General features: G+C 44.1%; 2 protein-coding genes across 3 annotated transcripts; both read right to left on the bottom strand.

The window, feature by feature from the left end:
* Positions 1-52: 52 nt before the first annotated feature.
* Positions 53-4,695, bottom strand: LOC121344203 (nucleoporin NUP42-like; the record flags this gene model as incomplete). The annotated part of the gene is made up of 5 exons (XM_041419962.1): positions 4,577-4,695; positions 3,153-3,411; positions 2,394-2,488; positions 1,987-2,063; positions 53-139 (listed from the first exon to the last, which is right to left on the bottom strand). Coding segments are annotated over exons 1-5 (627 nt in total), but the record flags the coding sequence as incomplete, so codon positions are not given.
* Positions 4,696-6,629: 1,934 nt separating this feature from the next.
* Positions 6,630-11,263, bottom strand: LOC121344204 (nucleoporin NUP42-like). 2 transcript variants are annotated; one of them, XM_041419963.1, is made up of 4 exons: positions 10,797-11,263; positions 10,221-10,305; positions 9,066-9,150; positions 6,630-8,932 (listed from the first exon to the last, which is right to left on the bottom strand). In XM_041419963.1, exons 2-4 carry the CDS (start codon positions 10,299-10,301, stop codon positions 8,337-8,339), a joined length of 762 nt encoding a protein of 253 aa, XP_041275897.1. In that variant the 5' UTR covers positions 10,302-10,305; positions 10,797-11,263; the 3' UTR covers positions 6,630-8,336. The 2 variants fall into 2 exon arrangements, with proteins under 2 accessions (XP_041275897.1, XP_041275898.1); XM_041419964.1 differs by having other exon boundaries at positions 10,813-11,263.
* Between the last annotated feature and the right edge of the window lie 77 nt (positions 11,264-11,340).

Genomic DNA, 11,340 nt, shown 5'->3' with positions numbered 1-11,340 from the left:
ATTAAAAAATGACATCAGGCACAGAGACATGTTGCCATTTGTGAACACTTACCAAAGCTGCTTTTGTTGATGCATTTAAAGCTTTTAACTGAAGTAGCTGATTTTTCCATTGTAGTGCTAACTTTTGGACAGCATCTATCTGAAAAGGGGTAAATAAAAGCATGGTTTTATTACTGAAGACTTAAAAACAAAAGAGTAATCTGGCAACTGAGGGGAAAAAAGACATCTAGAATTAGAAAAGCAATTTCATTAATCCAATAAGATATTTTTTTTTCCTGAAACTTCAATGTGAGGAGCTGATGTCTTTAACAGAGAATTCCTTTAAACTCTCTTGCTACTATCCTTAAATCAACCCTTTTACTTTACACAGGAGTAACATTCAAACAAATTCTGGGACTTTTCAAATCCAAGTTCTATTTTTTCTCAATTAAATGCTGGGGACAAAAATTACACAAATAAGACATGTAAGTCTATATGAGAACAGAGTCTTCAGTCTGGCCTTTCCACTTATGCATTCACTCTCTAAGCTGAAGTCCCAAGATTCACCTTAGCTTCTTCCTTATTTTCAGAAAAAAATATGCCCACTTTCAAAACACTGTAATTCAGAACAATTCCATTGTATTATCCTAAAATAGTTACTTTTGATGAAATTAACTTCCTTAATTTAAATCAACCCCCTTAGTGTGATCCCTCAGATAACTGCACAGAAGAGTTCAGCAATGAATGGTATCTGTATCTTGATAACCGTGATTTAGTATTAAGCAAAAACCTAAAAAGTCTTCAAATAATCTTTCAGGAATTTCAAACCTGAACTTCCTACTTTATACTTAAGTTTAGCAACAACTATTTTGATGCCTGGCCTAAATGAATTTTCCCTAAAACATAAGCAAGTAAAACAGCTAGTGTCACAAATGCCTGCAAAAATTGAATGAGTAATCTTTTTGCAGACAAATGTCTTCATTTTTCACGAGTCTTACACCACAAACATCAATAATTCTTTTGTGTTTAGTCACATGCTGGAAGATCATGTTGCTTGGTATCTGCTCCTATACAACAAACTGGAAAATTCAGATTTGTACCCAGTTTAATAATAGAAACACGGAAAAGACATGCTGTACTTAAACATCTTGTAAGAGAACTGTATCACATAGCTATAATCTATACACTGAGAATTAGAAAAACGTGCATTTACTGCTTTGATGAGATCACTATTTATTTATTTATTTATTTAAATAGCCATGTAGAGCATATTGTTTATTATTTGTTATTTATTATTATTTTAGTTTATTATTTTAATTGAAGTTTAAAAAATTATATGTCTCCTGTCTCTAAAAATGCAATTCTGGTAAATTTAAACCTATGAAGCAAGAGTGGTGACAAGAGCAATTCCTTCTGTAACACAGAACCAAGAAGAGGAAAAGAAGTTTGAATTAATTTGTACTTGCATCTATCCAACAGCCTAATTTCTTTCCTGGCACAACACTAAACTCTGTTAGCTTCCCTGGTATTGACAGAACTACAAGGAAGGAATGATATGTACACACTGAGAGATGTTTAATATAAAAACATATGCCTTACTTCCAAATGATTATATACATATCTGATTCTAGAAAATAAGTATCTGCTATTTTCATCATTAATCCCTGCAACAAAGGTATTTAAAAGAACAAGGTCAAATTCTATTTAAAGCACCAAATAACAACCTATAGCAATCAAACCGACTAATAGTGTATAAGGCATTAAACTTGTGAGACAGGATTCAAGTAACTTCTACAAATAATACACAGGAGCAGGGACAAGATTAAGTCAAGGAGTGTCTAGCAGCTGTTTTTGCATTCGCTTTGATGCACAGGAATTGAAAAATATTTTGGCATTCTGGTCATTTCCTAGAGCTGGGAGATAAATGAATCAAGAGTTGCCACCTGAATAACAGTAACAAGTCCTGTGCCAAGTGTCCTCACCAGCCAACATTTTTAAAATACTTACATAATTCCCAACGATATTGTTTGCTCTGCTGTCATAGTACTCCAGACGCAGCTCTTCTGGCGAGACATCTGAAAAGCCTGCAAGGACAAGGACAGGAAGAGTCAAAAACCTCCAAGAAAACAGATTGATACTTCCAACTGCCCTCTACAGTTATAAAGACATGGACCTTGATACAATGTCTCTCTTAAGAGAGCTATAGTCAGAGACAAGAAAAAAACGATTCATTACAGAGTGTCAGAGGTGTGAATGTCCAAACTGAATTTGCTATCAACTAATATTCCTGTCTGCTGTATCACAAGGCAAACCATCACCTTGTAAATGGCTGCTCAGAGGTACAACAGTGTGGCAAGTCACAGAAACATCCTAAACAGCAAGCAGCAATACACAACACTGAAAACATTACCCACCTGAGACATTTGGCTTTTCTTTCATTGGTGAGTAACATGAAAATATCCATTGTCCAGAAGATTCCCAAATTTCCATGTCTTTCACTACACATTCACTAACAAACAAAACAAAATCACAGATGAAGGTGAAATTGCATGGTCAAACAAACAATGCCAGTAACAACCAATTCAAACAATTGGTTTGAATCCAAATTCAGAGTCAAAAACTTGCTACCATGAAAACCAAGCTTTTTCTTAATATAATCTTTAACAAAGTAATGGAAAGTGTTTCCAAAACTTTGCTTCTTTTGGAAATCACAGTGCTGCCTCTCAGTACCTACCCTGCAGGTGCTGGTCACTTGTAACTGACTGTAACATACACCTCTGTGAAACCAATAGTTTTGTTGTTGACAGAAAGATTCATTGTCTTAAGTGACAAAAAAACAAGTAGAATAATTCATTTCCTTAAAGGGGCTCTGATTTCTTCTTTTCAAGCACAGAAATCTGTTTCTTTCCTTATTCTCCTGATCACAACTTAAATAACACACCATCTTACTAATATCACAGTTGACTGTCTGCCCAGCCCAGGTCCCAAACAAGGATCACTTCCTCCCCATGCCAGCATCATTCCAGAGAACCAAATGAAGTGATGTTCTCTATGTTTCTTCCCTTGTTCAGCTTTCTCCTCACGACCCTGTCCTCTGCATTAACCCTAGGAAGTCAGTGAGTTTTCAACCTGCTCATTCTAAATGCCCCCAGTAAGACAGGACAGTAACTTACAGAATTCTGTCCTCTTCATCTTTAGAGCCATCAGCAACACTCTGACTGTGGGCTAAGGCAGAGAACCTGTTCTGTGAAAAGTCTGCATTTCTGCTGCTGCCGCCTGACGATCCAAAGTCAGAGGAGCCAAAGAATCCTCTTCCATGATCTCTGCTGCCACCCCATGTATCAGACTTGAAGGAAGATGGCTGGATAACATTACTGTATCTCTGGTTAGAGGTACCCCATCCTCCTCCTCCTCCTCCTCTTCCACTAGTAACTGCCAATTAAAACAAACAAACAAAAAAGCAAAAAACAGACATTTTAAATAATTAAGATATGAATCAACAGCAGCAAAAACTGTAAGTCTCACAGTGGCAATAAAAAGTTTGAAATTAAAACATAATTTTTTCCTAATAAGTTAACCTCATTATTAAGTTAGCTTAACTAGTGAGTTACCCAGTGTAGTTCTCAAGTCCTACTTCTCAAATGGAACAGTTTGGGTTGGAAGGCTCCTTTAAAAGTCATCTAGTTTGATCTCCCCTGTGCCTTAATGAGCCTTCAACTACATCACCGTGCCAACAACAACTCGGGGCACTGCAGAAAGACACTGGCTCAGTTTTGCTTAGGTTGTTTCATGAAGTAACTACCCCAGCAGAAAAAGATTAAATTGAATGCATCACAAGTTTGTTAGGGGCTCCTGCCTCCATAGCTACAGCAGGGGCTCTGGTCCGGCACAGGGAGCTCCTGAGTTTCATTTCGAGACCTCGGACACACCTGTGTGTGTTGTTACAGGCAAACCCCGACCCTTCCAGCAGGAATAAGGACAAGTGAGTTCCTGCCATGCCATCACTGCAGCCTTCAGCTCTCTATCGTGCCCCTTTCTTTCCGAAAGTTCCCAAACACCCAGAGCAGATGAGAATGGAAACAGCCTTCACTGGGTACAACACACAGCCGCTGGAAACGTGCTCGCTGCTCATGAGAACAGTTTTCCAAGTCGTCTTCCCACTGCCTTGAGGCACACCCCACAGTGACAGAATCACAAGATCAATTGTGATCACAGTGACTGCAGCGCCTCCCAGGGCATTCCATTCCAATGTTCCGCCACCGCTCCTGTGAATGCCCAACCCGAACCTCCCGTGCCGCAGCCGCAGGCTGTGTCTCCTGGTTGCCTGGGAGAAGAGACCGAGCTCCCCGCGGCCACAGCCTCCCCTAAGGCACTTGTAGAAGCGACAAGCCGCCCCCGAGTCTCCTTTCCTCCAGGCTAAACACCCCCAGCCGCTCCTCACAGGACCTGTGCTCCAGACCCTCCGTCAGAGGCTGCTGCCGACACCCGCCCGGCCCGCTCTGCCTCGGAGCTCCCGCCGGCAGCGGCCGCACGGAGCGCCCGGCGACGGGCAGATTCGCCTTTGGTCCGCCCTCCCGCCCCGTTCCGGCGCGGTTACCGTGGGCCGGGGGCGGCCCGGGGCGGCCCGCGGCGCCGCGGGGGTGCTCGTTCCAGCAGCGCTCGCCGAAGCGGCAGTAGCCCCGCAGGAAGAACTGGCAGACGCCCATGGCCGCCCCGCCGTCGCGCGGCTCTGACGCGCCGGGCGCGCGCCGGGCGGGCCGTGCTGGGCTCAGCCCCCGGGCGGGCCCGCGGGGGCCGGGAGGCGGGAATAGGCCGGGAATGCATCCGGTCAGAGCTAGGGATAGCGCCGTAACGAGCTGCTGATAAAGGCAAATACGGATTTGGTTTGTGCTGTGCAGACCTGCAGTCACGGACACAGTCACATAGCCGCCCCTCTCTCACAGAAGCTCTTCTCCGCGCAGCCTGCGCGGTACAACGTTTGTGTGCTGTGTCTTTACGGGGGGATGTGTAAGGGATGTATAGCCCGTGGCTACAGAATCAACAGGGTCCGAAGAGACCTTTAGGATCATCCAGTCCAGCAACCCATCCCTACCACTGTAGTACACTAAACCACATCACCCAGCAGATCACAGCGCCTCTTAAACATCCCCAGGGATGGTGATGTTGTCTGCAAAAATTGGATTAATTACACAGTGATAAGCCAATAATTACACATTTGAAAGACTGTTTATTTCACAGTTGCACCAGCCCGCGTGCTAGATGGTATTCCACAAATCAAGCACACCAGCTATCAAAACTTTCTGCTATTTATATATTTTAGCAAACAAAGCAATTAGCATTCATCAGCTACAAGTTACACAGCTCTCTTACTAATTTATATTCTATCTTGTATTGATTAATTATTCACTCACTTCTCATGTCAATTAGTCCGCATGCTCAGTCTTTGTCTTCTTGTGGGCCCATGGGTTTCTTGGGTTGGTGGTCCACGAGCCGGTGGTCACAGATCCCCCTGCTGGAATTACCCTTTACCCAGTCAGAGCTGGTTTCAGCACAGTTGCTGAGTTGTTTTTATTATTTTCTTCCTTATCTTGGAGGTTCTGACAAATATTCTTGTGGTGTGTAAATTCTGCATTCTTTGTGTCCTAGCACTATCAGTGCTACATCCTTCTTCCCAAGCTTTGTTATCCTCACCCAGGTCTGAGATCACTGAAGCATGTCCAGCTCTGAACCCTAACAAGGCAATTCTACCTACTTCTAGCACATGAACATCATTTAGAGCTTGCCAGCTGCTATCTCTTTCAGGATTAAATCTCCCTTCTTGTTGATTAGGCTTGAAAGTATATAAAGATCGAGCTTAAACAACATCCTTTCTTAGGAAAATTGTACCACATATTGCAACAGTGACTCCACCACCTCCCCGGGCAACCTATTCCAATGCCTGACCACCCTAACAGTGAAAAACTTTTTTCTAATATGTAACCTGCATCTCCCCTGTCTCAGGTTAAGACCATTTTCTCTAGTCCTCTGACTGTAGGTACAGTATAGTTTGGAGATATTGAGCTGTTGTATACAAGTGGCTGGCTGGCACACAGAGGCTGTGCTACATTTAGGGATTCACTACCCAGCACCCATGCACACATCCATGTAACACAGATCTCTGTGCATCAGGCACAGCGTCACCAGCCAGGCAAGGGAGGGATTATCCCACTCGGCTCTGTACTGGGGTGGCTTCATCTCACGTCCTGGGGGCAGTTCTGAGCACCTCAGTATAAGAATATAAAGCTAATAGAGAGCATCCAAAGGAAGGCAATGAAGATCAAGAAGAGCCTGTGGGGTGGCTTCATCTCACGTCCTGGGGGCAGTTCTGAGCACCTCAGTATAAGAATATAAAGCTAATAGAGAGCATCCAAAGGAGGCAATGAAGATCAAGAAGAGCCTTGAGGGGAAACAGTGTGAGGAGCAGCTCAGGGCACTTGGTCTGTTCAGCCTGGAGGAGATGAGACTGAGTTGCAGTCTACAACCTCTCAGGAAGTAGAGGGGCAGGCACTAATCTTTCCTCACCACTGACCACTAACAGAACCTGAGGGAATGACCTGAAGGACCTTTTTCTAATACCCAACCTAAACCTCCCCTAACACAATTAGGGGAGGTTTAGGTTGGGTATTAGAAAAAGGTCCTTCATCCGGAGGCTGGTTGGGCGCTGGAGAAAGGTCCCCAGGGAAATCGTCACAGCACCAACTTGACAGAGCTCAGGCACATGTGACTCTTGGGGATGGCCCTGTGCAAGGAGTTGGACTTCCATGATCCTTGTGGATCCCTTCCAATTCAGGATATTCTATAAACTCTACCCTGTGTGCAAATCTGCTTCTTGCACGCAGTAGAATCCATATTGGGAGTTCTGGGTACCCAGGTGACATGGCCAAAAGCCTTGACTAGACCATCTTGCTTCCTCTGGCAATGGAGAACTGGATGAGACAGGACTGCAGCAGATACTGATGACCTAATCATGGACTCCATCAAATCCTTTCCAGTCCCAAGGCAGTGAGCAACTCAAAGGTGCAATGCTGCAGAGAGACTCAAGTAAATGCAAAAAGGGGAATAGAATTCTTGGATTGGTAGGTGCACCAGTGTTCCTCTTTCAAATGGTGTATGTTTATCAGTGTAACCAGTCAGGGGGACTAGGGTCATGTAGCTATTGAAGGTCTTGACCTAAGGGTAAAGGAATTGTGTAACTTGAATGTTATTAAATTAAATTATGAGAACATGCCAATGCACAATTCTTCCCCATAGCTGTCTAGGATGCATCCCCAAAAACTGTGTTCAGGAATGTGTTTAGGGGAGAACCAGTGACTAAAGAGAAAATGAAGAGATATTGTCATCACTAGTGGCCATTTTATAAATTGGAGTATGGGGAAAATGTCATTGAAGATTAATATTATTTTACAATGGATGTTGGAAAAGGGGATGAGGTTTTATGTGTAAATGTTAGTTCCCTTCATTCCACACCCCTAAAACAGCAGGGTGGAAATGGATAAAGAGGATACAGCTCAAAAGCACAGAAAAGCAGTGGCGGCAGAGCACCAGCCATTTTTTTTTTCTGGATATGTTCCTTGTACTACTTTTGATTTTTTGAATTGGAAATGATCTGTTGGTTCATAATGAGAGAATCCTGAAGGAATGTATCAGCTTTTGGAAAATATCATGCTGACTCATAACCCTAATTGGTGGGATATGTAGGCTATATTGAACCCCTTTTAATATGGAGAAGAGAATGGTATTAGAGAAGGCAAAAAGGCAGGGGTTGTAGGGTCTGAAGTGGCCCCTCCTTTTGACCTGAATCCATGTGCCATTCATGGACAGGAAGGGTGAACTTAAAGATGGAGGATTTTGATAATTAGTGAAGGGGACTGGAGGAAATTTTGGAGACATCCCTTACAGATCATCTAGTTTCAGTAAAGCTGGGGAATAAAACAACAGATTTTTTGATAGACAGCAAAGGCACACATTCAGTAATAACTGTCAGGAAGGGCTCACCAATAAATGTCCAATAACAATTGTTGGGGCAATGGGGAAAAAAGCTTTCATGGCCAGTCCTACATCCCACAGAGTGTACATCTGGAGATAATACATTGATACAAGAGTAGGTTTTAAATACCTGACTGAAACATTCTTTGACACCATATTTTTCATAAAGTCTTTGTACAGAATTTCACAGGACAGCATACAAGAAGGCATTTTAGTTTCAACAGTTCATCTTTCAGATGCATGAAGTCCATCCCAAAATAAGGTTCAAAAGTTTATACTTGTGCATTTGTTTCTGCAGAAGAGAATTGAGAAAGGAAATAAAAATTAACATTTCAGAGTAAACTTAAAAGGTCGAAAGCATTTAAAAGTTCTAATGGTGGTGGCTTAATAGGAATCTTTCCAATTGTGAACTCCTTTGCTTCAAACTGCTGCCACTCTTCAGCTGACAGTTCGCTCTTGGGTGTGAATAACTTCTCTGAGGCAGGGCTGGAGTTGGTGGCTGCAGCAGACGCTGAGGTGACAGGATGGCCAGAGGCACTGGCGCTCTGTCCAAATAAAGTACCGCTTGAAGGAGAGCCACAAGTGGCTCCGCTGGCACCAAAGGCTCCAAAGGCTGCTGGAGTGGTGCTTGCAGAGTTCACAGCAGAAGCACTGCCAAAGCCTGAGAAGCCAGAAGTCCCAAAGCCACCAGCCGGGGCAGCTGCTTTAAAGGAGAAGGAGGCTGCGGAGGGAGCGGCCGGGCTGCCAAAGCCAACGGACTGGGCTGCGCTAGGAGAGGATGCTGTCCCAAATGCAGGAGGATTTGCAGCAGCAGAAGAGCTCCCAGCAGCAGGGCTGCTCCCAGACGATGTTGAACTGACGAGGCTGGAGCTGGCTTTAAAGGAGAAACTGCTGGCACTGGTACTGCTGCTGCTGCTCACTGGAAAGCCTGCAAGTAGGGAATTGACAAAAAATAGAAGAATTTGTATCCCCGGGATACTAAACCACTGCTGTATTTCAAAGATGCAGCAGCAAACTACAGAAAATGTGTAAAAGTTTTGGCTCTTAAAACAGGAACTTACTTGACAGCCCAAAGCCTGAGGTTTGCTGTCCTCCCATTCCAAAGGCAGGTGCTGCTTGAGAGCCTGTGGTCTTGAAAGCAGAGAGCTGAAAAGATTCCAGAGACATACATGAAAACTAGATTCCAGACCAGGGAACTCTCTCTCAGTAACTAGTTGAAACAAAACCAGAGCTGCCCAGTCCTACTGAACCCAACTCAGGCCATGCTGGACAGTGATCACTCCTCACAACTGCCTGTCCTTGCAGTGCTTTACGTGCTCTAAGGCCATACATGCTCTTCTCTGTCAAACCCTCCAGAAATGCAAATCTGTAACAACTGATCGATTTTTGGCTGTCAGAGAATTATCTGATGCCCTCTGGGAGCTCTCATTCTCACCTCTCACTGTTCCAGGTTGTGCTCCATGACTGCATTTAGGGCACAGCTTTGACTCCCTCTGTTCTCTGTCCTCAGCACATCTGTGTCTGTTACCCTCTCCTGTGGTAAAGCCCAAATCCTGCTTGTCCACCTTCAGCACTGAAGAGACCATGGGCTGGGATCACATCACTCAAACTTCCCTGCCCTCCATGCAGACTGCACTCAAATAGAGCCACTTCCTCTGCCTCATTATTTCACATGGCCTTGAACTCAGGCATTTGCTTCTGAAAAGCCAGCTCCATTTACAAGTGTTTGTCACCATCCCAGGAACAATGATTCTTTCTCTCCTCAAATGGTATCTAAAGGGCTTCTCTCCTACCTGCCCCTCAATTCTGACATTGGCCAAATGCTCCATTTATCCTAAGGTGTCCTGGAGCAGAATTCTGGTCCATTCTGCTGATCCCCACTTGGAAGGGTCAACATCAGCACATTGGAAGAAAAGGTATGTGGCGGATTGTCCTCTTCCGGCTTGCAATGAGAGTATTCCAAAGCTGGGATCCAGCTGCTGCCTTGCTAACATGGAACCATCCCTATGCACGTTTTTCCTCAGTTAACTGAAGGGGTTTACAATAGCACCTGGAATTCACTGATTTCAGGAGTCCAGAGAATATGTCCAGAGAGGTGGCACATCACAATTGCCACATCTCAGAAGTCTTTGTGACCATAATAAACATCTGTGTAAATTACTTCATTAAAAAATGACATCAGGCACAGAGATGTGTTGCCATTTGTGAACACCTACCAAAGCTGCTTTTGCTACTGCATTTAAAGCTTTCAGCTGAATCAGCCAATTTTCCCACTGTTCTGCTGAGTTCAACAGCATCTATCTGAAAAGAGAGAGAAAAAAAGTGCATATTTTTATTATTGGGGAAGACTTTAAAAAAAAGCAGAGTCTGTCAACTGAACTAAACAAAGATATTTACAATTAGAAAATAAACTTCATTAATCCAACAGAGGAATTTTGCTGTCCTTCCACTTTAAGGTGAAAAGATGAATTTTTTGTTATTAATACAAGATTCCTTTAAATACTCTTAGTGTTGCCCTTATATCAAATTTTTATGTCTTTTCATAAAGAGCAATATGAGATTGGACAGTCTGAGCCAGAGATCTCAGGCAAAAAGATGATGGTATGGTAGACCACATGGACCAGCTGCTATTTTGTAATTCTCTTTGGGGCACAGGAATTGAAGGATATTTTGGCATTCTGATCATCTCCTAGAGTTGGGAGATAAATAAGGCAAGAGTTGCCCCCTGAAGATTGGTAACAAGTCTTTTCCCAAAGACTGTCCCCATGAGTCATCATTTTTAAACTGCTTACACATTCCCAATTATACCCTTTGCTGTCATAGTATTCCAGGTGCAGTTCTTCTGAAAGAAGACATCTGAAAAGCCTGCAAGGACAGGAAAAATCAAAAACTTCCAAGAAAACAGACTAATACTTCTAACCACCCTCCATAGTTACAAAGACATGGGCTTTGGTACATTGTTTTGTCCTGAACCAGTTACAGTCAGAGACACGAAGGATTCATTAAAGAACTCCAGAGGTGTAAACACCCCAGATGAATTGGCAAACGCCGGCTCTATGAGCAGGAATAAAGACATGCAACCGCAGCCTTCGGCTCCCCGTTTGGTCCCTGGCCTTCCGAAGCTGCCCAACACCGAAACCGGCGAGAATGGAAACAACACGCAGCTGCTGCACGCTGCTCCTGGCAGCAAAGATGCCCGAGCTGCTTTCCCACGGCCCTGTGGCCCATCCCGCAGTCCTTTAGCTAGAGCTCCTGCGAGTGCCGAACAGCGGCTGCCGCCGACAGCCCCGGCCGAGGCCCGCTCTGCTCCGGAGCTCCCGCCGGCAGCGGCCGCAC

Source organism: Onychostruthus taczanowskii, unplaced genomic scaffold, assembly GCF_017590055.1.
Source record: "Onychostruthus taczanowskii isolate IOZ18803 unplaced genomic scaffold, ASM1759005v1 scaffold621, whole genome shotgun sequence".
In the NCBI taxonomy this organism is placed as follows: domain Eukaryota; kingdom Metazoa; phylum Chordata; class Aves; order Passeriformes; family Passeridae; genus Onychostruthus; species Onychostruthus taczanowskii.
Note: the sequence above shows the minus strand (reverse complement) of the source record. Positions and strands in the feature narration are given on the sequence as shown.